Below are 27,606 nucleotides of genomic sequence, written 5' to 3' on the forward strand. Positions count from 1 at the left end.
TTTCGACACAACATCTTAAACAATAATATATTACAATATAATCTTGCATTAGACAATAGGAGAAAAACAATTTTGAATAAAATTTTAACATGAGGAACGTAACAATTCGATGTGCAAACATTAGAAACTTTATTCAAAATTGATTTCGCCATTTCCTAATGAGAGTATTTCTTCCTAGAATATACAAGAATGTTTTAATAAAATCCTGTCACTTTTGGTAACCGATGACAATGAAAAAAACTAAAAGAATTAATTACAATTAGATTTAAGTTACGTATGGTGACGTCGCGAACGTTTCTTTGAAACGACGCGCGTAAAATTAGACGGATGCGCCGAGGGTTCTATCGACAATTATTGCTGCGTCACAATCACAAAACTGCGCGGCGAGGCAAAGTACCGGAGCGGAGCGCCACGGCCCCTGCTTCCCCGCACCAACCCGATATGGCATTAGGTAACACAAAGAACAGAAGAGAATACAGTTCCAAACCACCCAAAAATAGAACCCGACCACTCGCCTCTCTCACACACTCACAGTTCACACAACAAAATTGAGACTTATTCAGTGAGCACAATATTTATGTTCAAACTTTACTTTGTACAATTTGGCCCGTTTTGTGAAAATGACAGGACGAAAGGCCAAAACGAGTCTACTAAGGTATTTTCGTTTTAATTTGTACACGATTGCAAGCATCCGGAAGTGATATCTCTGTCGCATTCGTGTCGCAGCGGTGAGGAAATTTAGAAATTTGAGAATGAAAAAAATACATCTGATTATCTTAAGTACATTGTAAAGTCATGCGTCTGAATGCGACAGATATATTACAGTGTTTAGAGTTGTCGGTACAAATGTGCGAGACATTATAGATTATATTTAAAGTAGACAGACCACTTTATTCATAATTCACTAACTTACTTAAGTAAACCATCACAACCAACCATACGGACATGTTCAACAAAAAATCATTAAGGTAGGTACGTATGCGAAATTAATCTTAGAATCGAAACAAGTAACTATTTATAATACGAGGGCATGAGTTCAGAACTCAAGAATTAAAATTATCTGATCTTCAACAGTAGCGGCGAGAATTTCTTGTGACTTATCGTAAAATGCATTTATAATATGTAACTTGTAAATCTGTACTTGTTTCGAGCGTACTGGACAGAATAAAGGCTGCATCGTAACAACACAGCTTCACAAACACGGCTCCTCCCTACCCAGGCCCCAGTCGTCGAGTGAAGCGCCACTCGGCTTGTCGATATCGATATTATTAAAATTAATACTTTACATAATTTATTTACAACGGCTGCGATCATCGCGCCATAATGCCCAACTCCGTATATAATATGTACACTAAATTTAAGAACATAGAGTTTTCTCTCATTAGCTACCGAATCACAATTCAAATATTTGAGTAATTGACAACGGTGGACAAACATGCGCCGAAGCACTAATCCATATAACTTTGAAATTTGTACTTTGCTCTATTGAGTCGTGCTATGTAGGAATGTTTGGTCCATGCAGTCGTCGGCCCGTGGGGACGACGGTCGACGTTGCGGTCCGTGCGGTCCGGGCGGCCGTGCGAGCAAAAACAATCGACCGCTCCTCAAATAAAATATAAAGTGCGCTAATTAAATAACGACTTCGCACCATTTAACACTGACCACAAAACCCGATGTCGATTCGTAGCATCCCATTTCACGTGGCTGGCCACAACCCGTCGCACTTAATGAGGACATAGCAGCCGCTTTGTAAATTATTTGAGCTCTTTCTGACAACGTATCAGCTGATAGGTCATCATTGAGTTAGTCAGGGTTTTTGTGTTGCTATTGTTGTATCATTTTATTTTTCAAATCACATTGCATTTGATACTATTTTATTCGGTCTACGGCAAATTGTCGTGCTGTTTGCCCGCTGACAAGCATTAAAAATAAAACGAACATTTAACTAGTATAAGTGATAGGAACTGCCAACTTCGTGGTAGAATTATGTCTAAATCAATAAAAGCCAACCTCGTGTAATCAACTTTTACTTGCTTCAGAATAATCGTCAGCGCGCAAACAGGGACTTAAAGGTTACACAATTCCGATTTAGGGCGTATTTAAATATACAACAATGGTCATTGGTGATATACAAATTTTAATGCAGACGTGTGTTGCACGCGGCGATATCCGACAAGGCGACATAATTGACATCCAATTGCGGTATGACAAGTGTTGGATGCGGAACTAATGAATTTACATCGGTTAATTTAAGTACTCGCTTTTGGTCTATTAATTACAATTTGTAAGCTTTCTGTCCTCAGCGCGAACATAAGGCGCGGGCACCGGCACCGACCGACCGCGCGACGCCAGACTTTGTGTTCGCGCTGTACAAATACATCGGCACATGTCCACACAAATATAAATATGACGTAAATCTGTATCGTGAGAGGTGAGACCTTTTTCATTGTTTATCAGAAATTAATTAAGGCGAATGATGGCGAGCGAACAGTAAATATAAATCTCGGAGGTATGTCAATATCGACAGCAAAAAGGTCACACCTCCACGAGTAGTAATTTTTTTAACATAACCAGAAATCACGCTCCCGCTCGGCAGCGCACCATAGAAAATATCAAGACAGAAATAATTTCAAATTATCACTTTTCCCTTTCAACGTAATAAATATAGCATTTCATCTAATTAATTACACAATAATTTCAACAAAAAACTCGTCAAACACCCGAGCTTTCTCGGCTCGATAACGTCCACACATCACTTAGTCTCGGTTTGAAGTTCACTTAAAGGAAATAAAACTATCAAAAATAACTCGGCTCGCGTTTAGGTCCTGCGTCACGTCCGAAGCTAGCACCTTCCCTGATTAACGTAATACTAAGTGGCTCGTGGCCGCTCCGACTAGATGCCGCGTCAGCTGGCGCCGCGGGCCGGCGGCGTATCACAGGCGCTCAGTGTGGCGGAGGCGCGGGCGCGGGCCCGCGCGCCGTGCACTAACTCGTGGGCACCAGTAGCCGCACGAAGCTGTCCTCGCCAGCCGACCAGCCCCAGTCGTCGGGCCACGCGTCCTCGGGCGGGTCGAGCGCCGAGCGCGAAGACAGGCTCAGCACCGAGCCCCAGTCGATAGCGCGTTCCTCGTCGCCGTAGCCCGAGTCGCGGTCGGGCGCGGGCGGCACGGGGAAGGGCGTGGCGCGGCCTGCGGCGGGGTCGCGCGCGCTCAGCAGCTCGCAGCGCGCGCTGCCCGAGCACTCCGCGGGCGCCTCCTCCGCGCTCTCGCGCTCCATCTCGCGCTCGATACCGCGCAGCGTGTTGCACACGAGCACGGAGCGCCGCAGCGAAGGGTCGGCCGTCTGTCGGAACCTGGCCAGCTTGAGTGCGCACAGGTTCATCATTTTGAGCCGGCGTTCGCGGTAGCAGCGTCGTGAAGCGCAGCGACCGGCCGCGCGGCCGTCGCAGCAGGCGCGCGCCGCGGCGCCGCCCAACTCGAGGTAGGACTTGCCGTTCTCGGCGCGGATGGTGTCGTGCGCGCCGCACCAGCCGCCGCACCAGCGCCGGCGGCAGGCGCGCCGTTCGTCCTCCTCGCGCCAGCAGTCGGCGCCGCCCGCGCCGGCGGCCACCGCCTCCAGCCGCGCGATTGAATCCTCCCAGCGCGCGGCCTTGCCACCTATGCCGCCCTCGCACGGGGACCCGGCGCGCCGTTTGGCGCCGCACCCCCCGCCAGAGCCCTGCAACCAACACACCACTCATGTTAACACAGCAAACCATAGAAACAATTGTCGGAAAGCGACGCTAGATGGCAGTACTTGTTGTGATAAAAAGAAATGTTATATAAATAATCTTAAAAAACATGCTGGCATCTTTAGAAGTGAAATTTAAATTTCAATTAACATTTATTCAAAAACTTGTATGTGTTTCATGTTCCTATGCCTGAAACAGTTTATTCAAACTTAATCATATGTATCGAGAAGAAAACATATTTGGCCGTAATTGCAATTAATATCACATAATATTGCATGAAAGATAATTGTAACAGAAACCTAATAAATAGGCGAGACAGGAGAAACGTGGAGCGCTATACATAAAGGACCAGAGCGGGCGAGCGGCAGGCGCACGCAGTGGCCATGCGAGTACCGTAAGGTCTCTACACTACACGTGCGCCCGACCCCGAACAGAGAGTACTGTAGCAACTCGTAATATACTACCTACCTCATACTTTGATATGAAATTTAAAAAATCTTAGAAAAAACTGTCGAAAACTTTCTTTTTAAATTTACGAGAATTCATAACATCCGTTATTCGAGGGAAACCTAAAAAAAAAAGTCTGTCACAGTTCACAATTTATCAATACTGCTGAGAGTATTGTATTTGAAACATGGATATTTAAAAAATAAGTAAATAATTTAAATTTTTTATATCGCATTTAGTTAAACGCTTCAGTTCACAGTGACTAAGAAATGTGTTGAAACTCCAGTTTGAATTTATGTGACTGTAACTAGTAGATACCTGAACCGAATTCTGAGTCGCTTTTGTCAGCGTCCCGACCCTTCCCGCTTTTTTTGGTAACAATATGTTCCCGTGGAGCAACCCCTATAGGGGTCCGTCCAGGTAGGTGAGGGCTCCGTGCTCCGCAATGCGACTGTGGGATTTGCCGACCCATCCGAAGGTACGGCATTCTTCACTCGAAATACATTTCCGACACAAAAGACCGATGGTCTTTTCGAAGTTTACGTGGGTACGGGAGATAGAGCAACCGATGATAGTACAACTAAGACAAATGGAGATGCTCGTTTTATTTACCTGTGTGTTAGGATCAATTTTTTTCACGCTTGCCACCTCTACAATTTATAAAACAAAACACTGCGTTGCGGTGTAGCCACTCGAAAGTAGCATTTTATTTTTGACATTTTGACAATTATTTAGCTGTCAAATGAGTCGACTATGTGACACATGGGATTAATTGTATACGAATATAAAAACTCTTTTTAAATAAGTTGATAGTGTTATTTAGTTCAATTTCGAATTTGATAATGCAAAAAAAGTTGAACTTAAAGTGCTATTTGTGCGTTTAAATGCTCTTGTTAACCTGTAAGTTGTATGTAATAAATTCGATTATTTATAAAATCGTCTGTATTATATATAAAGTTTTGTAAGAGTTGAACTTGGTACGACACACCGCATTCCGATACATAATGGATATTACGCCAGCCACATTATGCAGTACCGCACCATTACTCTGATGCAAATAATGATATGCGTTGGAAAGAAATGTATTATTAAATTACACGCATATTTATCAACAAATCAAGTTGTCCTGAAGGTGAATTTTATTTAATTTTATTTGAAATACAAACTTTTTTCGCCCGACAATATATTTATTATATTTATAAACACTAACACTGCCAAACAGCTGCATCTTAACCACACCAAGCTAATGAAATGACGGACATGCCTCGTAGTCATACAGGAATGCCCGCTGGCTCTGTTGTCCGTGTGTTCATTAGACCTTCGGTTGTGCACAGCTAGTTTATAGTTCAACGCAGCAGGATTATTTCGCAACCCGTTCTGGCAACATGTAACGTGTATCATTTGGACGTCGCGAGTTAAGTAAAAAATAGCTGGCAGAGCCCATACGACGGCAGATGCCTTTGCACCTGCCCCGACAATTAGGCGGGACACGCGTCTTCACAGAACTTATAGCCTCCTATTCGAATATTTTCCTATAGTTTATAATTAAATACTAACGAGAACTTATTAATAATTGATATATGTGTACTGAACTTGTACATTTGCTCTTTTTATTATCTGTTACGTGAGTTAATGATCTGCGGTTATTATAATTTATAATGACACAACGAGCGCAAAAGTGATTTCAAGGCGTTGCGTGAAATGAAACGCGAGTAGTGCAATAAGAAATGAGCTGGATACAGTCGCAAAGCGCACAATGCGCGGCACGGCCTGTGGCGACAGCGCTGCGAGGAGCGAACGTCGCATTGACTCAGTGGACAGTCATCGCAATGCTGCGAATAATCATTTTGCGTCACCTTTATCGCCGCGAGGAAACTTGCCGCTTTAATGTGCGCTCGCATACGCGACCAGCCAGCCCTGTTAGCGTTTAAAATTTAAATTATAACCGAGCGCGACGAGTTCCAATATGCAGAAATAGACGATTCCACGAGGTTTCATCGCTATCACGCGGCAGCCGAGCTGTACGTATGTAGCGGTGTCGCCAGCGCTAGCGCTCATGAAAATAAATTTAGTAAATGACGTTGGCGCGCGGCGTTGCCGCATTGACGCTCGGAACGTGGCTGTGCGGCGTTGCCGTTCCGCTCGCTCTTTCTAATCTCGTCGTAAAGTTCTTTTTCTGATGCGCAGCGCGTCGCTCCTTCTCTCCGCTCGAAACTTGGAAACGTCTGACGTTTATTTTATCGTCAGCGCTGGATACCTATGCGGCATTTTATAACCGTTCCTCGCTCGGAGCCACCGCTTATACCGAAACGACTATCATAAAGAATTCTAATATGACGCCTTCGAAATAACAACTCGTTGGGCCGACGGAACGGTGCATAGTTCGTTCGGAATGGTAGGAAAAGTTTGAGTCAACCGGAGACTTTCTATGGCATTGTGAGAAGCGAATAGATGGCGACGCGGCATTGCCTCACAGCCACAGCTCACAGCGCAAGCCTTGCCGCGGCGACGTTGTCGTCGGGCGAACGGAACGTCGGGTCAGGGGGGGTGCGGTGAGGCGGGACGCGGGGTGCAGTGAGCTGGCAGGCGAGGGGCGCGGCGACTGTGTGCGCGCTCGTTGCACGTGCACTCACACAGCTGCGTGGTATAATAACATCGCGTAGCTTCTATCTAGCGCTACAGCTACCTACGACGAACGTTGTATTATAACGAACTATAAACGGGGTAGATAGCGTGGGGTGCAGCTCTGTTTTATAAGGACAGAGCGAACGAGAAAACATGCTGCTATTCAACTGCTAAAGCACGTTAGAAAGGATATTCTACAGTATTTCTGTAGAATATGCTTTCTATCTCTTCTATATCTTTCTATCTAATATAATTTGGTAACAATAGGAATCCCATTTGTTTCTTGTCTTTAACAATTTTAAAAATTTAATGCTTTATGTTTTGAAGTGTCCTGTATCAACGATAAAATACATGGAATGTTACAAAGGAGTACCATTGTCGGAAGCCGTTTGGTCTGATGACGTTTTGAAAGCGTTCTTGACTTTTGGTATTTACGTTCCGAATCACAAATAAGTTGTTCACGTAGCGACTACGATTGGTATACAGAATAGAGTCGAGTTCATATAATGAGATTCTACTTGCATTTATTTTTATACATTCCAATACGAGAACAATGATTGTAGAAATGTGTAAATAAAGACGTGTGTGAGATTTTTACTACGAGACGTACATAGTAGTATTTTTTGTTGTTCATTCATAAACAGACCGTGAAGAGGTGTCGTTAATCTGCTATATCAAATTCGAGAGGCGCCGATTGAATGACCGATTAACCATTAACGTTCCTTTGAGCACAATAGAGCACGTGATCGGTGCTCGGTAATTTCATTCATTCGAACGAAGGGTGTCCGCGGACCTGTTCGCTCTAGTTGTTTATGGTTTTAAGATTAGAGATCTGTCTGACATAGATAAGGCGTCCTGCATTTATTAATTAGTATTCTTTTCATTCACTCGCTCAATTTTTGTACATTAGTTTTCTTAATTGTGTCGATTTTTGCTGTCAAAATGTATTTTTTAAACTATAGCGTGTATGATTATCTAGTGCGGAAAGTCATTTATATAATTTGTGATATTTCCATGCATTATAAGAGTTGTTTTTTAAAGTTGTGCAAAGATAATATGAAGCAAAAAAACTGGCCGATCGTATTCGGCGTTGGATTGTGTTCGCAAAGCAAGAGCCAAGGCAGCGAATGGTTCTCCATGATAGTGTCTGTTCATCGGATAGTCCTGTAACTTTATTGTTTCAACAAGACTGGTATGTACAGTGTATAAGATAATTATACAATTATTATAGTCTCATATATGAATGATTTTAGGTACAAACAAAACTTAATACATATGTTTATATTGCATTCACAGTAGAACAACGAGTGATTATCTTGTCTATTTGTCTAACCTTCATTACCCCGTACTTTGTGGGGTCGACACACCATGTTTTTGTACGACCATTCGTCGTTTCGTACTGCCATACCTTAATATCTTTAAAGATACATCTATCGTGTTCCTCCATCACTCTACATCTTACTTCTAGTAAGTATGTTTGGTTAGCATGTATGATTTGGTTCCATCGTGTCCCATATAATGGTTTGTGTGTGGCAACCCTGGCGCTCCGTTGGCACGCACATTTCCGTGAGCGGCGAGCGGCGGCAGCGAGGCCGCGCGCGTCAGTGTGTGTGTATGTGTGCACGGCTTGCGGCGGTGTGCGCGGACCAGTCCCACATCCTGTTCGCTCGCCCGCGCCGGCCGCCGTCACCGCTCGACCAGCTTCTGATGCGAGCTTTTTATTTCACGCCTCGCTGTTGCGCTCGATACGATTCATATTCCGTCCCAAATTTTACGTTTGGATCATTTCGGCGCAAGAAATAGCTCAGGTCATATAGTCATTGTTCATGAGATCAAATATTAAGTTTAATTAGTATTTGAAATGCTTTCGGAAAACGTCTTAAGATATTAAGGAAATCAGCCAGATGTAAACCAGGAAATTACAAAGGGATAGTGATATGACACAATAGATTTTTTTAGACCTAAACCGAGCAAAGAAAACACAGACATTTGTCGAATAATGTGAAACAAGCGCCGCCGGGCGCGCTGTACAGCCAGATAAAATTTGTAAAAGTATGCTTTGTATGTGATAGTTATATGAACAATATTTCAAAAGTGGAAGCTATCTAAAAATCGAAACACTGGCCGATTCGGAAGTCCTTTACGAGAATATACTCGAACAATGATTTAAATACAGGAAGGTTAAGCCACTTACACTAAGAACAAAGGCAACAAGTGTCATAATGACGGCGTCGAGCGGACAGTTATGCAACCTCATATAGCAGTTAAATATAATGCGAAGGTGACGACAAACAAAAGACGGACGAGCGAGACGTGCGGAAGTAAACAAAAGGCATCCCTCAGGAATGCGTTCCCGCATAAAGGCAAGGGGAATTCCCGAAAAGCATTGTTTACGATGCGCGCGGCGCGTGCGGGACGTGGCGTTATGCGTTTATTCCAATCGCAGTCTTGCTGCAGTGCAATGAAAGGGAAAATTGTATAGTTTTTGTTAGCGCGAGATGACGCACTGCTTCCCCGAACGGCCGTCGGCTGAATGACGGGAAAGGAATGCAGGCGACGCCGCTCCGCTCATCTAACCATACTCAGCGCAATTGACTCAGCGGTTACAAGACTCACATCTCCATTGAATATACACATATTCAAATCAGAAACTTTTGTATCTTTTCTTAGACATTATTGAAGACTATTCTGTATTTTTACCATGACTATCTTTACGAAATGCGATATAACTTAACATCATAGACGACATTTTATTTATACACAAAGAAACAGAAAACTTAAGCTAACTTTAATAGGTCAAAATGTTAATTCAGAATTAATTAAAAGGTCGATTAGCAAGTTTACATACGCGATGAGTGTTAATGCAGCGACTGTCAAAGGATCGCAGCCGGTTCAAGGCGCTAGCGGCGTTTAGCACTGACATTGGCTACGCTACGCTCCTACCGACGAACATAAATCACCTGAATTCGCGGAGCGCCGGCGTGCGGTTTTCCAGATAATAAATCAGAGGCCTGCGGGCAAGAGCGTGCTCCCAGATAATGACGTCACGGCACACCGGCACGCACCGAGCATCCCCGGAAGAGAGCGGGATAAAATAAAAATGTCACGTCGCGATCGGGCGCCGGGCGAGACGATCGTGACGAGCGTGACGGGCGCGACGCGACGGGACCGCGCCGGCACACATAAACGACAGCCAATAAAACTTATTTTTATGTTTTTCGCTCACAATGGCCGCGCGAAGGTCGAGTTATCTAAATGGGTCAATACACTCGGCGTACTACGAGCGCGGAACACGTGCTCCGCGATTGTAAATAGCGAGATATCGGCCGATTGTTGCACTGATTAATGGGGGGCCGCGTAATGACTCGCCGCCCGCGCTCCTGCCCGCCGCTTGCCATTCATCGCTACACTATTATTATTGTACCGAGATGGTACCGTTAGCGACATTAGGGCGATAACCAATGTCAAGGTTGCACTTGCTATGCGAATGCGGCCGTCCGTCCTTGCCAAATTAAGTGGATACATACGAGTGCGACGTTTACGCTCCTCGTTACCGCGGGCCTGATTTGTTTCTATAAACACAGATACTGTATAAGACTACGATTTACATGATGCATTGACTCGTCAAGTAATTTTTTTAAATTGAAAACAAGAATCGAACAATCATCTATTCGTTTTACACAAGACAGATAATTTTAGGTCATTTCAGGCAACTAAGATTCTCTATTATGTTTAACCAATTTACTGTGAGTGTAACTAAGTCTTTTCTTTATCACAATATTGACTGTATGTAAGAACTCGAAGTATATTAGTTAAATTGATTACGAATTAATAGAACAAAAAACAATTATGATTAAAATGATACATTACACACTCCGTAATATATTTTGAAGATTGTTTCACAACATTGTTTCTGTTGTGTTTGAAAATATAAAAAAAAAATTGAAGTGTGTCTCGTTTCTTAAAGAAATATATACAAGAAAAGGAAAATCTCTTTTTGTGCACCAAATTGAATGTTGTACGTCGGTATCTACGTTTTAGATCAGACATATCAAAGATGTTAACACATTATCGTCGTGAATCCCGGGGGCGTGAGATAAGGGCGAGGTCACGCTTATCAATGACGGGATCTACATACGCGCGTCGCGGTCGGCCGCGACATCTCGCCCATTGAGAAGAGCCTCCCCGGCCCGCCACCCGCGCCCTGCGCCCGGCCCTCGTCTCGCCCTCGGCCTCGGTGCATCGTGCAACAAGTTAGGCCCTCTGACGATCTAAGAAGTAACCAATCATTGGACATGCCGCCCGACATTCCAATATACCAATTCGTAATACTCAGATGCGATGCTGTCCCCAGTAATACATATACTTAAAAATTTTGTATCTAATATTTATTCTTAGAGATGTACCATCGTATGCAAGGGATAGTGCATAATTTAAATAAAATTCCCGTAAAACATGGCGGTTCAAACACATTTTCAGGAACGCGATGTCCAATTAAATATGGATGTGATTGAAAAACGCGTGTCCGGTAACGAGCGTGTACATAATTGGTAATGGGGGGAGTTAGGGGAGGGGGAGGAGTGCCGTGCGGCCCGGAGTGACCCAGTTGCGTTGCCGGGCGACGGCCGGGGCTGCGCAGACCCTGCGCCTCGCGCCCCGCGCGCGTCGATCCCCCCTCCATGCTAAATAACCTGCCCGAAAGCGACACCTTCACAAAGGTCGTTCAACCGTTGCAGGCCACTCGCTCCTGATTTTTCAACAGCGATACACGAAACGCGAAAAACAATAACCGACTGCGCGACGCCGCAATACGAATGCAAACATCATCCCTAATGGACAACTTTAAGCAAGCATCGTACTCTTCCAACGTGGTATTCCTACCAATACGTATTGCGCGGGCCGCTGAATTTAAATTAGTGTAAGCAAGAGAAGTTGCTACTTTTGTTGAACGAAATAGAAAACTTGCGAGCGAATAAACTTAATTGTTGTAAGCCGGGTTCGGCGACTGCCACCCCCTGGCTCGCGACTCGAGGGCGCGAGGGGTGGGGGTGGCGCCGTTGTATTTCTCCGAACTTGGGCTAAATTTCACTTTCTCTGAAGACGCTGTGCGTAAAATCAGCCACCCACACCCGTCGCTCTTACTATGAAACTTGAAGATATTTTTTTCGTTATTTCTCGAAAAGCATAAGAACTGCGAAAAAGTTACCAAACTCGTGGTAATCTTTCTAGTTTACCTGCATCTTCTGATGCGTAATATAAACAAAATATTTAACACGATAATTTTTTTATTTCTTGCTAATTAACAATAGTTGATACGGTAAAACTTTTCGAAGTGTTACTCCACCGAGTATTTTCCACCCTCTATGAGACGTTGTTATCTAGGTAGGTATCTTACCGTACCCTAAGCGAATAAAACATAAAAAACGTACGTCAAAAAAAGTATTCGCAAAAACCCTACCTCCTCGCCCGGGTTATAAGCGAAGGCGGGCGAAATGTCATCGGAGAGTTAGATACTCTACGCCTTCGAGATTAGAGTATGAAATCGTGTGCCCGAGCTCATAAAGTCGCTCGGCTGAAAGGCGAGCACACGAGCGTGGAGCTCTAAAGCAAAATGAAAGCCGACTCGCTCTTAATTCACCAGCACATGGATAGGGCGTACGGGAACGTCGATAGAGCTCCCCACGCCGCCCGTCCCACCCGCCGCCATACACCCCCGACATAAATAAGGGAGGTCGACTCCGCTCCGCTTAACGAGAGACCGAGCACCCACCCCTGCTGGAGGGGAGAATTAAGGGGGCTGTGGCGAAGGACGAATTAAGGAGATGAGAGAGCACACGCTCTCGAGACGCGAAACATCGTGCCAGTCAGGGAATTAAGGGAGAGAATTCACCGCTAGCAGCCCGCCGCGACATGCCGTGCCATGACGTGCCGTGTTCTGTGCGCCTTTGCTGTTTACTTTAGCTTAGAAAAAACCTATTATATTAAATATCCACCACATACGTTGTGTGTATTTTATATAGTACCTATCTCTATAAAGACTAGTGAATTACCTAAGTAGACAGAAAATTATTGGAAAAAATATTTTAATGTTAATTTTTCAACACCTTTAGTATAGGCAAGTAACTTTGAACGGCTACGAACCCCATGACGTCACCGTTGCCTATAGTAGCACATGACTCATCTTGGATAATAAATAACTAACTATATCCCCATTGACTTAGGGTATGTTTTCGTTTAAATAGATGAAGACTCTTTGTCTTTTCGTTCGTCGCCGAAGGATAATGGTCCGTATTTCGTCAGTGTTACGGTTGCTTCTGAGCAATATGGAGGAGGTATAATAATATTCTTGGGGTAAAGGGTGGGTATAAATTTTGTATGAAGGTAGACGAGAGGAGGGCGAGGGGCGAGGTAGAGACGTCGCGAGGGCGCCGCGCCGCTGAGTCACAGGCGGACCGGGCGGGCCGCGCCGGGTGCACATATTGTATCCACCGCTCACATGTCACAAAGTTCCTCCGCATCGGAAAACTTTGTTAACGTCAAACGACCACGTGGCCTTCCTTGATATTTATATATCACCCGCACAGTTTCCCGCGCGATCTCGCAAACGTTTTTTCACATGTATTGTACTAAATTTGATATTATTTTTTACTTAAAATTTAAAAGTTAGTGCAACTGTGTGTAATATTTAATTGAAACAGAGATGTATTCGTTTAATATTAAAATACGAATTAAACTATTTTATTTTAATCATCAACTAGCAGCTTTTTTACTTATCTATTGTACAATTTTGATAACAGTGTTGTTTGGAGCTCAAGCTATATTTGACGTATTCCTATACTTACCAATCACGTTAATTATAATTCCATATGTCTCCAAAGATTTTGTGTGACCAGTGATTTATTTGTTAAAATAATTTCGTATTATTACTAAATCAAAACCTACCTCACATCGCGTGATATATAAATATAAATAAATATATAACAGAATTGTGTAAGCCACGTTCATAATTACAGGCAGTATCTGGTGCGGCAATCGTGTTACATCGGACCATCACCTTGAAGTGTGATAAGAAACGCCTGTGATAAGAGATACGCCGCTTGCTACATTGACGAACTGCGTTTTAAATTATTTATCACTACATTTTGTTATGATATTAAAATTTTAATAGATATAGGATTCATGATTGATGAAAAAACTGTTTAATATTATAATAAATAATTGTTTCTCTGTATGAAAGGAAATTTATTAAAAATATGCAGTTCAAAAATTTGAAGTTACCAAACCTAACCTGGACATAGGGGGATAGATTAATAAGGGAATTATAGTAGAGAGTATCGGAATGTTTAAAGATTTTAAACAATGTAATATTATTGAACTTTTACTTTTTAATGTTATCTAAACTATGGAGACATTTATTCAATTATGTTTTTGTTTGCTATAAAAAAATTACAATAAAGCATTGATGAGCGTGTCAATAAAATAGCAGAAACATATATTTTTTTTACATTCAAATTGATACCCGTCGGAATGATAACGCATTGTGATGGAAATTATATATTAATGCGGCATTCGTATGCGAGGTCGGAACTAAAAACATCGCGTTAGTAAACAACGATGACTAATTAGCTGTCAGCAATTACGTAAACAAATATTGATAATGCCAAATATTAAATAATAGTTTGATGACCTTAGAATAACTCGTTGTACTAGGTAAGCGATGCGATATGATGCGACAAATACATGACCTATCGCGACGACGCTTTACATAAAACACTTAGACCCCATTTCTACTATGAGCAGTGGATTTCAACCGTGCAGCCGGGACTGCGCCAGTGGAAATAGTACTACATTGACCATAGAGATGATAGTCATTGACAAAGTTGTTTAACACTCAAGCTTTTGGTTCCTTGAAGTTTACTCGTAAAGCTAGACAAGTGTCTTTGTTTCAATCTGATTAGTGAAATATTTTGCTTGTATAAGTACTGGATACCTTCTCGAAATCATTCTCGTTTATATAATATGTTATATAATATTTATATACCTAATTGACATTGACAAAGATCCTAATTTTGCCAGGTAAAAGCTTTTTAATCAATTGTAAAACATTTACATTTCGAATAGAAGTTTTACCAACTTATCAAGTAAATCGTGAATTTGGCACTGAAGGGAGCATCCAGTAGACGCGTCCTCGCCGGCGAACGCCTTGCTACTGAATCTCATTCCTCCTACATTATATACCAAACTGTGTGAGGGTTGCCACAGTATTAAAACCACCTATATATTTAATTTTGGATAACATTCATCAAAAGAAATATTTACAGCAATTTGTACTAGTTATGAGAATCTTTTTATTTCTACTAGAGGAACATCTGATTGGCGATTTTGCTATAATAGACATGTTGGTACATGTTTTTGGTCAGCACATTATCTCCGGTATCATGATACTCACCAAGATATCAAGAATTAAAGCAGAGACAGAAATATACGAATGTAAAGTTAAAAACCCTTCGTAGAAAAGCTAGTTTGACAATAAATCGTGTATATCAGGTAAAACTTCAGAGCAAGTGTAAATATAACTAAAGTTCTTTTATGATAAATTTCCATGAAAAATACACAAATGTATGTCAACAGCATAGAGTTTATTATGAGAATTTTCAATTAAACTCTTCGTGGCTGCAATTAACAAAAAAGATAAACATCGTCGGCAACCCTGGCTGCGTACAGGGGGTGTGTGGCACGGGGGCTGCGACTCCTCTCCACCGCCACTAGCGGGGGGCGATATTACAAAGCGCGGGAATGAATTTTCGCGCGCAAACTTATCGCATTGCTTTTTAACAGTCCGCGAGTCGAGCGAGCGACGGAGACGCGAAAACAAAATAAAATTCCACTTGTACACTTTTCAGCTCGGATTCCCTTTTCATTGCATTTCATTAACGTTACGTTGATAAATTTACCCCGAGCCGTAACCTTTTTTTACTCTGGTTTTCTAGTTGAATTTGTGTCAATTCAGAACCATGTTTTTTTTTTGTTCTTGTGCGTTTTTTTAAAACGATGTTACTTTTTTATTCTTCGCAACATTCATCTGGAAAAGCTGTCCCAGTAAATATTTAAAATTTTCCCGAGTACTGTTGACATTTTTCAAGAGGGGTAACTTTAGTCGTGTTTTTCTAACTGCAAAAGGGCAAGACGCGAAATACTCTGTAATTAAAGTTTATTTTCAATGTCAATATTAAATATTGTATTCGTATTGCAGCGGATATTTGTCAGAATACGTATTGAAGCGATGCACCCCTCGGTGTTAGGGTACGCCCGGGGAGCGGACAATAAACGACCCCCGAATTTGGGACTGGGATTGCGATCCGTTATGCCATTGCCCATTGCCGACTTGCAGATTAGGTCTCGATATATTGTTTCGGACCCCTGATAGACAAACTCGCTGATACTTTCATGGTTAGGTCTAGTATATGTATAGTCAAAAAAAACCCATTATTTGTGCTTTGAAGTGTTTTATCCGATAGTGTATCAATATTGGTGATGGGCATCTACAGCGGCAGTAATGAGCGACCCGAGCGACCACGGCCGCTGCCACTGCCGCTTTGCATAAGTAATGACCGGTCCCGGCCTTCCCCGACCGCCTCGTCCCTCCTCGCGCGCCGTTGCCCCTCACCCCGCCCTAGGCCTATCGATTGCGGCGGCGCGAAGGCGGGCCGCAGCGCCGTAATTGTCACACCGAGCGAGCCGCCACACCCCCGCCCGCCCAATATCGACCTTAAAACCGTCGCATAGGAGTCGAATTACGCCGTCCGGAGCTCGGATTGGAAATGTGCTATATAGCTTGCTGCGCTAAGTTTGGAGGCGGCTCGTAATAGAGCCTTCGAAGAGTCTATGACAGAGCTTAATTAGACAGGCGCGCGATACCAACAAATGGATTTTACTCGTTCGATGTTTCGGCGCGAATTAAAGCTATAATTGTGAGTTTGTTCAAAGGATTTTATATTTATACGACGGAGAGCGAGCGAGCGTGGCGCAGTGTTTGCTCGCTCTATTAGCGGGCAGACGCTGACGCCAGCGCGGTGGATTGGTGACCGCCGTTCGCCGCGCCGGCTACCAGCAATATTGTTCCACATAGCGTTGTACAGCAATGCGGCGTGCTTTGTTAATTTAAGAACTACTGTTGCTTATAAACTCTTTAAGGATAGTTTAGTCGAGACTCCAGCTGGAATTTGTCATCTGGATAACAAGCAATGTTGTCACTGCCAAAATTATAACACTAAAATAATTAATAAAATACATAATTTAAAATTTAAAGGTTGTTTAGGATATGAAAACATAGTAGTTCCCTAAGTTTGTAACTCATCAGCCTCGTGTCAGCAAACAAGGGAGCACTGTAAACATGATCACGCGCACCTATCTAACAATCGAGAGAAGTGCAGTAGTATCGTTTGAATTAAAGCCGTCGTCTAATCGAGCTGGGGTTTTTTAGCGCAACGCGCGACGAAAGTATGGAGAAAGTGGCTTGACGCACACACGCGCGCGACTCACGCGTGACAGCCAACAGCCGACAGCCGACAGGCCGCAAGGCGCATTGCGGTGAGCGGGCGAGCTGTGCCGTGCCGGTTGCAACACCCAGCCATGAGAAACGGCCCCCGAGTCCGACACCGCCTTTCCCGACACGTTCGCTTGCCCAACACTAAATTGCTCACCGACGAACACTGCGACAGTTTTGATTCTGAAATCCAGAATTTGAAATTCGAACTTTTTTTTTTATTTTCACTCAAATCTTTATTTTCTTTGAAATATTTGTGTATGCTATAGACAAAAACAATAAAAAAAATTTAAGTGCCTGATTGGATTCGAATGCAGCAAAAATGTCTTAATATTCCGATTATTCCAGTAAAATGTGGTAAAAAGCCAGGTTGTCGCTGCTCTACCTAAGCCGGTATGAAAAAGAATACGATTTCTTTCTTCGATCTTTCATTCTTTCATAATAGAATCATAGAAATGTTGCCATAACATCTTTTAGCTAACACTACACCTCAGATATCCATTTATGACGAGAACAAAGGAATAATAAAGGATGAGTATGTCTTATTCTTACGCGTGCCTTTCTTATTCACGGTCACTTGCGGTAGATGTCGCTGTAATAAAAATTGTGAAGTTTGAATGTCAGGCATGTAGATCAAATGATCAGAAGCAATTGGTAGAAGGGCCGTCTAATCAGAGAATGCGGGTCGCTCCGCATTACCTCTAATATTCAATAAGATTCCACAACCGAGGCACCTGTTAGTTGTTCTTGAAGACAATAGACATTGCTTTTGCGATTGTTACGGATGGTTAAGAAATCGCTATTGTTTTGCGGCGTTTGCATGACATAACGAGATAAATAGCTAGAGACCTCATGAGGTCGTTTCGAATGGTAGTTGTTAATAGCAGGCTTATTGTTTTAATATAAAAACTCTGGCCATCGATGAGGTGTGATATGGAATTTTTTAAATCCTTCTTTCGTATTATTTTACATCGAATGTAATAGTCAAGTCCCTTATAGTTTTGTTGAGTTTTGGCGATTAAATTACTAAAACGAGACACACGTAGCTTAAATTTTTGCACTTCACTGCGTCATTGGGAAGGTATGGCGCATAGCAACCGATTAATTACATAAAGTGAGGGATGAAAGGACGATCAGCTGATCTGAAACGCCTATAGTGTTGTAAATAATTAAATTGAAAGGTTGAAAAATTTCAATCCCTCAGAACAGTTTTACTTAAATAGTACATCATTCGAAATGAAACTTTTATATAAAATAGTAACAATATATTATCGTCCATAATTAACCAATTTTTTAACACAATCATAGTAATAAAGTATGCAGGTTTTTTACGAATGCATTGTGTTTGTGTAACTGCAAAATGTGCTTTGTCATTTGTGTTCATTGCCAAAAACCTGTAAGTGGTGACGTCACGGGCTCCGGGGGTACTAAAGTAGATTGAGGTGGGCGAGGCGGGGTGGGGTTTGGCGGGGAGGCGGGGATGCTGTGAGATCGTGTGTAGGGGGAATCTGTCGACTCTGCACCACTACTATGTTACATCGCGACTCGAAAAAGAACTTTATATTCATTACTTTATTTAGCAATTAAAACAAATAGAAAATTTTAATGCAATATTTATGGCTTTCATATCATAGTTCATAAATATCAAAAAACAAGTTCATATGTGTATACGCAGATATAGTAGGTATTTTGTGAAAAAATATTTACAAAATAACGTTCTAAGTACACCCATGTTCTAAAATAATTAAAAGGTTTTTAATTGATTGTGTTCCATACTGAAAGAAGTTCAAAAACATCAGTGCCAAAAAAATTTTCTAGTTGTATTCGAGAACTGTAGCGAGTTTGTTGAATTGTGGTAGGCAAATGGTAAGGGAGATCAAAAGACAAGAGTTGGGGTGAGGTTAGGAGGCACCCCGTCGGCAACATGTCTACACCCGCGCACTACATTACTATTATTATCCTAATACGAAAAAAAAACTGAGATAACGCTCCATCACCTTTGTACTAATCAACTATAAGTAGTGTAAGGAAACAATGAACTTAATTTTTCGCTAAAACTGTCTAATGTGAAGGCTTTGCATCGATATCTAAATTATTTATTTATATTTCTTTTATTCTATCCTGCACAAGAATGTATTGTGAACCTTTTACAGTTTACAGTAATTATAAATTCCATCATATAAAGACAAATAGACCTATACCACCTTTGTTTTATGCTGATGTTTTGTACACAAAACTCAAAATTGTGAATTGATAATACCGCTAACGAAAATTGAGACCTACATTCGTAAGCCTAGGCGATGTTAAATTTTGTCCTATTGCAGAAACTAACACATAAGCTGTATAAAACAAAACAGCAATAAAATAAAATGATGAGAAAAGCTAGAACATGCTCCCCCCGCCCCCTTGCGGCTGATTACGGCTCGGCGCTACGAAATAAGAATGAATTTTTAATGAACACCCCTCTCACCGCCCAACGCTCCCCTCATCTCCCCCTAACGCTACGCACTTAGAAGATTAGTCCCAGGAGCTTCTACTCAAATGACTAACAACAATCTCTCGTACACCGGGTCACAGACGAACCTCTTTATGATTTTAAATGTTATGTGCTTTTTGTTCTTTAATTTTTTTTACAGATATTAACTATTCTATTATGAAATCATCTAACAAACAATAAGAGACGAAAATTTAATTTCTTTATATTAAATGTAGATTCCGTTGAACACCAACAACAAAAAAGTAAAATATGGTAGTGTCTCTGTTATGGAAATCAATTTATATTGATGTTATTAAGGCATCAGAAAACGATTACCATCATATGCGTAATGAATTTCAAACACACCGAGCAAAACATAAACAAATAAGTAAACAAACAGTTGATTAGCATCAAAGCTAGCACAGTTACAGTGAACCGACCGACCGAGAGCCGGTAACAAAATAAATACATATAATCGTTTCTCGCGCCTCCAACTCGCAAACTCCGGCGAGGCAATAAAAGATAAGTCGCCGCCCGCCGCAATGCAATAACAATGTAAATACAGTTTTATAGTGTAAACAGAAAGAGCGGCGTGACGTAGGCGCTACGTCAGAGGGAGGCTACGTCACGGGCGTGACGTCAGCGCCGGAAGTCCGCAGATATATTTACAGCTGCAGCGCCGGGACGGACGGGCCGGGTTCAATGTCGGGCGGCGCTATCTATCCATCTATCGGCCATCAATCAACTGATAGTCGCGGCTCTCGCCGGCTCGCCGCCCACTGACCCGCCGCACTCTCCACTCGAACCTAAATATAGATCTAATTACCGTTAGATAGCTCTCTGTTACGTCACCGTTACGTGGACGCGTAAAATATGCACGCTCATTACACTGCATTAGTGTAATGAATGGATCCGATCGATAAGTATCGACATTGTTGCGTACGCTAAGATACGATCGCAGCGAGAAATTAATTAGTTCGTTCTTATCTTTTCTATTTCCTGTAAAATAGATGGAAAGTCTGAATTCTGATCGCTAAACAATGAAAAACTAGGGATTAACTTACACGCAGACGCATTTTTTAAATTCAATATAGGATTTGTTTTTGTGTCGTTTTTTTACACAGTCTGTTGATAAAAGTATGACTACTTCGACTCATGTCATCCTAAAACGTGCGGCTCAGTTTTGCCCGGTAAACATTTACCAAGAAACAATATCAAACTTTGAAAAATAATAAATCAAATACCGGTCGTGATTCGTCCTTGACTTAGATTTTTATCGATAACAAAAAGTCAATATGACAGCCCTATGTAACGACGTGCATTAGAATTCATTCATCGATAGTCGGGATCGGGAAAGTGTATCGATGCGGTGCGTGACTAGCGCGGCTCGACGCGGCGGTGCACCGGGCGTCGCGTCGGGAGCAAGGCCGGCGATGTTTACAAACTTCCGCCACGAGCACTTGTCACTAGGCCCGGTGGGCACACGTGGTTAGCTACGCAAATACGAGCCCTCGCTAACATTGTCCCACTTAACCCGCCCGCCACGGCCGCGTCTAGACGCGAGATACGATCGTTAATAGATTGATTGCTGACGTGCTATCGCTCGATTATCTGTGACGAGCCGGCTACGATCGTGATTGTATTGCGTAACGAGGTCGTTATCCTTACAGTAAATAAGCTATTTAACTACCTACTCGCATACGAACAAGATCATATATGGATCTACAAAACATGAGTACTGCAGTTCAATATGTTATCGATAATTTCTCTATCGTGCGTTTTAAACGGAGACATTTTCGTTCTGTTTTCATGATATTTATGATAATGACACATTATTGACAGATCATTATGTCGCTAATGGTCAGTGAAATTAACTAATAATTAGATAAACTCACTAGCTTGTGCTAAATACAAATGATTTGTCTTAGGTCAGGATGTGTCTACATTCAATAGTTACGACAATTTGGTAATGATAATGAGAATTGAGATGAGATTTATCAGTGCTTAGAAGATACACAATGCATAGATTAAAATAAATGTCAAAAAAGAAGAATGTGATCTTAAATTGGGGAATCTCCCGTACCCCTGTGTTCGGCGAGCCCTGCACGGGGTGGCGTCGAGGGGTGAATGCATTGGGGTGCGGCCGCCCCCCGCGGGCCCCTTCCTTCACCCCCCGCTGCACGGTAGGCGCGTAGTAACTGCAATAACGGAGCAGTGAAAGTGTCGCGGAGCGCTTCAACCGTCAATGGGTGAAGACGTACTCCCTTCACCCCTCCGTCTTGAACTCAAACTTGTAGTTAATAGTAAGACACACGTTTACTCGCGCCCCGTCGCATCTCACCGCAGCACACCTCCACGCCACACAATAAAATAAATCACTGCACTGAAGTACGATGCATTTCACAAGTTTATTTAATCAAGAACGTTCATCTCATACTTCTGAGGCTTTTACTTAATTAGCGACAGTTTTGATAACATTTAATGCATCTAACTCAGCAGTTAGCCAGTTGTTACATATTATGTACAAACTATAACATATAGTATGAAGACTTCGATATTGATTTCCGAATCGATCGTGTATGTAGGCCGAGCGACGTAAACGATGACGAGTGTTGCTGCAAGTGACAGTGACTGCAAACAAACGAATGGAACGCAGCGCTGCACCACGCCATCAGCTCCGGCCCGTGAATGAAACGGAACGTAAATTGAAATGATATCGCGTGCCATAATCCAGCATGCATTAATCTCGCTCGTCCGAGAGTTGCGTAATGCGGAACGTAAACGCAAGCAAACGGCTCAAGTTCATCGATCGCGCGCTAAATGTGTCGCACGTTGTTTTGTTTAATGTCAAAACATTGTTACATAATGCGCGAGTTAACGCACCGTGGGAGCCACGTGGCCGGCGCCGACCGCCGCCGCCGTCCTTCCGATTTCTACGTCACCGCGTTTATTTATGAGCTTATGATTATAAAATGACGTTTACTCCGTGCCGATATCGTTGACCGGTCGCCCCGCATAAATAATAACACTCGTTCATTCATAAAATGATTAATAGTCACTCCACCTACGAAATAGATTCGTAGCGTGTTATTAATAAAGCCATTATCGCTATAATTATACCTAAACGAGATTTACACGCCGATCGACGTCTGTAGTAAAATACGATTTACAAACAAACGGCATAAATGTTTACGTTTTTATGTATGTGTGTGCGCGTGTGTAAATACTAGAGTAATTACATTTTTCAAATGCTATGAACGCATTCCATTAAACTTATCTCGCTGCGAAACATAATTCAATACAATAATGTACAATACTTCTTCCAAATACATATATGGACTAAGTATTAATGGAGATATCTGAACAATAATCTTACTAATATCATAAATGTAAATGTTTAGATGGATGGATGTTTGTTTGAAGGTATCTTCGGAACGGATCAACAGATCTTGGTGAAATTTGGCACAGATGTAAAACATAGTCTGAAAGGACACAGTCACGGACGTCAGCTAGTCATATATAATCCCGAAAATTACATACATCTAACGTGTATGACGGTTACAACATTAACGAAAGGCTCAAACTAAGGTCACACTTGGGTGTTTTAGAGTTAGTAACATTCTAACAATAAAGTTTACTTGCTCATAATATGTTGTTTACTTTGAATACATACAACTTAAAACCATTTAAAAATATAACCAACCAGGTTTATTTAATAGCTCCACGAAAACGAGGGAGTAATATTAAAAAGAGAATAGTTAAAGTTCGAAGCGAGCCGGGCGCAGGTGAACTTGACCGTCAAAAGTGGAGAGCGCTCATAAAAACATCAGTCTTATACAATGTCGTTTACATAAATTATCGCCGTCGGTATGTCTCCGCGCGCATTGCAATGTTTACTTATCGAACTTTGAGTTCAACGACATATATATTGTTTTATTGCGAGTTGTAATTGGGTCGCGGGCCGGCGGGGACACGGGAATGTATGTCTGACGGCCGGCACTTTACCAATTTTATATACATCTTCAAATTCATTCAACTATATACTACCCCATTATTTAGATTGTAAGATATTTGATTTTTTTATAGTGTCATCATTACAGTTCATCGTGTATATTGCTAAGTATTTCATGATTTAAGGCGTTTAAAACCTTTCTAGTATTTATTTTTTACTACAATATCAAACAGTCTGTAATTAAGTAAGTTACATAATTTTTTTCAAGTTAAACATATATATGTTAGAAATTAAATGAGTGAAATTGCGTTGTTAACCATTCGATAATTTGCAATTCGATTTAAAAAAAATGTGCAAAATTTTGTCATCGACGTAGTAAATAATCGAATTTAAACACAATCATTGTGTTCAGCAAAAACGATGCGTAATCGCGTAACTAAGTATAATAAATTATTACAGCACTTTCTGCTAAATGACCGTGTCATAAGCCGAATCTCCGACGTATAAAAAAACGTAAACAAACAGTGTAACTCAATAGGAGGGTAATAAAAATATAATCTGCGGCATTGAATTCGGCATACACCTGACGTTTGGAACGATGTCGTCTTTTTTTTACATTCTAAACAGGTGTTTTGCGTCCATTCATCTTTCGTGTCGTTGCCCTACATTATTGTAATTGTCTTTCAAGTTCACCGACACACAATACTTGATAGATAGTTTAAACTTTGACGTGTGGCGTAAAGCATTGTTACCTGCGTGCAATGGTTTTTTGGTAACTGATGCTATTTGGTGACTGAGTTAAGTGTCATAGTCACATAAACTAAAACACAACATTTAACACAAGAATACATATATCACAATGCGCCAAAGTTAGTTAGGACCGTAATACACGGATAGCTTAAGCAGTCCGCAGATTTTGAAGCCGCTGCTGAATGCATAAAATTGTCGGTGTACGGCAGCCCTTAATCTACATTATTCAAGTTCACCAACACAATACGTAATTGGCCGTAATCATATGTCAAAACACAAGGTCGGTTGTTGCTTTACATAATTACGTGCGTTTAGCATAAATGATAATGACGTCTCAGTCGTGCGGTAGTGAATGCATTCGTCTGTTGTTGTTATTGTTTACAAAAGTTTAACGCACGTGCTCGATTGTTAACGGCTTTAGGTGTAATTAAATACGCGTCGAGATGTTCCGCGCACGCCGCGCTGCACGACTCACGGCCTTGCCTACTCTCAGCTCTCACCGTAAATTCTTTTTTATCTCTAATCTCGCATTTATTAAGTCTCATTCGCTATCGTATATTCCACGTGGAAGACAAACTTTATAGCTGTTAATTAAAATGTTTAACCAAGTTAAGCTATAACAAGCAAACAAATCTTTGCCCTTTATATTACAGAACCAATAAGTCAATAACTCAAAAAATCTTCATAACATTAAAAATGCAACTTACATTTCATAAAAGTACTTCTAACGTTTACAAAATTTCCCAGCTCAATTCCTACAGAGTTCCGGATGACGGATGCACGTGACTGCAACAAGTCGCACTGCGCCCCCACCCTGCGACCACCCCTAGCCCCCACCCCCCACACGCACAGGCCCAGCGGTAGCACGTGGCCCGTTTTAGGCGCGTTGTTTATCTTGTCAAATATTTGCATAGAACACATGATCGGGCTTCGCAATGCCTCTTGTATACAACTTCAATCGCCACGTGCTTTCTGACAACTCGTAAAATGAAGGATTCTTCACGACGTTTCATCAAATTGGCATTAGTAGATGTAATACAAGTCTTGAAGATAAGAAAGGGAATAATTACTATAGGAAAAGTTTCACAAAGAGATTTTTTTTACTTTTACATGTCATAGACAATTATTACTTTTGGCCCCCGATGTTTTACTTCAAAAATAATCAGGTTTTTTTTTGGAATTAAAATGTACATGAAATTACATTAAAAATTTAATTTGTATTATTACAGAATTGTAATAATGTAAGTTATAAAAAGTATATTTTGGCCAGTGTATCCTTTATCAAACACTTACTTAAAAGTAAGTTAAGGTCTGTTTCGTAGAATGTGCTTTTAAATTATTAAAAAATTGTACTAATATAAAGACTATAGTAATAATTATCCAAAGGTTTGTAGAAATCAAAACAAAAACCTGGTCTTATCAAAACATATATCTTCTTGATACGATCATTAGCGATTGTAAACAATTCTTAGACATCTTTTGTTCCAATCAAATAAAGGAAAGTAGTATTCTATATTCATATAGAAAATGTTATTCAGTGGGGTTGTTTAAGATTACTTAAAAAGAAACTCATTTTTAAATTCGAGAATTCACCCAGCCGTTGTCATAGCAACAACTGCTTAAAAACTATTTTTAACTACAAAATGACAGTGAAATTGTATTTGGAATAATACAAGGAAAACTCTATAATTTTGGCTAACAAAGTGTAAACAAAAGATTTAAGTTGCCGGTTACCGCGCACTTAAGTTGTTGCCGAATTTTAAGCAAGACAATAAAGTCTCAACATAGAAAGTAAAGTGCGTTCGCGCCGGAGCCAAGTCGGCGATAATTAATGTGCGGCCGAGCCGAGCGAGCGGCGCCGGCAGCCTCGGCGGCCACAAAAAACCCGCTCCGACACAAAAACACCAGTCGCAAGAGCGGGACGTTGCTACGCGCCAGAGTGAGACAGAGGGCGCTTATTTCTGTAGGTTCTCGCTCGCCTCGAGCTCGAGCGACGCAGTTATCGAGGCGACTACAGCGCTTTGCTTTGATTTAAAACTCCGAACGCGCCCTTCTATCTATCACATGACGTTTGACAGGTCGCGGCGGAAACGAAGTCATGTCAGATTCAAAAAAAGGCGCGCACTGATCATCAAAATAACAATCTACAAAATTTCAAAGAACAAACGCAAGAAAACAGTTAAATGCCCCAAAAACAATTTTATCATAACGTTTTATTACGGAAAAGAATATATCCTAAATAGTTAGTTCAAACAAATTCGTTATTTTAAGAAAAGTTTAACAAGTTTTTACTTTCGCGAAAATGATATTTAACATAAAAATTACGAGGAGTCGGAAAAGAAACCAAATAATTATTTTTTACAAATATTTAAACAAAAATGCGTCAAATGTACCGTACTTGGTCTCTCTTGAAACGCTTTACATCTAGGGAAGGTTAAATTGTTAAATTTTATTAACTTAAAACCGCCATTTTATGATTTCAAAAAGTTCTAAATTTAAAATAAAACATTTGGATAAACCGTACAGGAAAGATTTGTATAATTCAAACACAAACTATCAACAATTCAAAAGTACAAATATGTGATTATAAACATAAAATAATCTCAAACTATTCGAATACAAGCTTAAAACGATCTACGACAGTACAGCAGTATTTAAAAATGTTTAGTCACAACTTTTGATGGAGCGAATAAAGATTTATTCAAAGTCGAAATTTATAAATTTGTACCTTTAAATTGTTTTAACTGATTATTATTGTATATATCTATATCTTACCTGAAAATCACTCCACATTTTCATGGGGATACACCATAGTTCCGATAAGAAAACATAACACGAACACACGATCAACAACTGTCAAATGTGTCACACAGCACGGCGTCACTGGCACAAGCGTTCCGAGCGGCGGCCGAGCGCAGACTGGCGACTGGCGAATGGCGAATGGCGGAGCGGAACGCGTCGAGACTAGTCCGGTGCCGCGGCGCTGCTCGTACCTCGCACACCGCAGCGCCCACCTGCGACTCGTTTCCACGAACAACGAGTCGAGAACCGATTCTACTACCGCCGCACCGCTGCCAGGC

General features: G+C 41.5%; 1 protein-coding gene across 1 annotated transcript; it reads right to left on the reverse strand.

Moving 5' to 3' along the window:
* Window positions 1–120: 120 nt before the first annotated feature.
* On the reverse strand, window positions 121–27,606 carry LOC106721642. Its single transcript, XM_014516646.2, has 2 exons — window positions 27,302–27,606; window positions 121–3,717 (listed from the first exon to the last, which is right to left on the reverse strand). Exons 1-2 carry the CDS (start codon window positions 27,323–27,325, stop codon window positions 2,986–2,988), a joined length of 756 nt encoding a protein of 251 aa, XP_014372132.1. The 5' UTR covers window positions 27,326–27,606; the 3' UTR covers window positions 121–2,985.

This window comes from Papilio machaon, chromosome 17 (genome assembly GCF_912999745.1).
Source record: "Papilio machaon chromosome 17, ilPapMach1.1, whole genome shotgun sequence".
NCBI lineage: Eukaryota > Metazoa > Arthropoda > Insecta > Lepidoptera > Papilionidae > Papilio > Papilio machaon.

Coding starts and splice junctions, on each gene's coding strand:
- LOC106721642 (XM_014516646.2), bottom strand. CDS start 27,325: ATGAAAATGTGGAGTGATTTTCAG. Junction 3,718..27,301: donor AAATGTGGAGTGATTTTCAG/GTAAGATATAGA, acceptor TGTTGGTTGCAG/GGCTCTGGCGGGGGGTGCGG.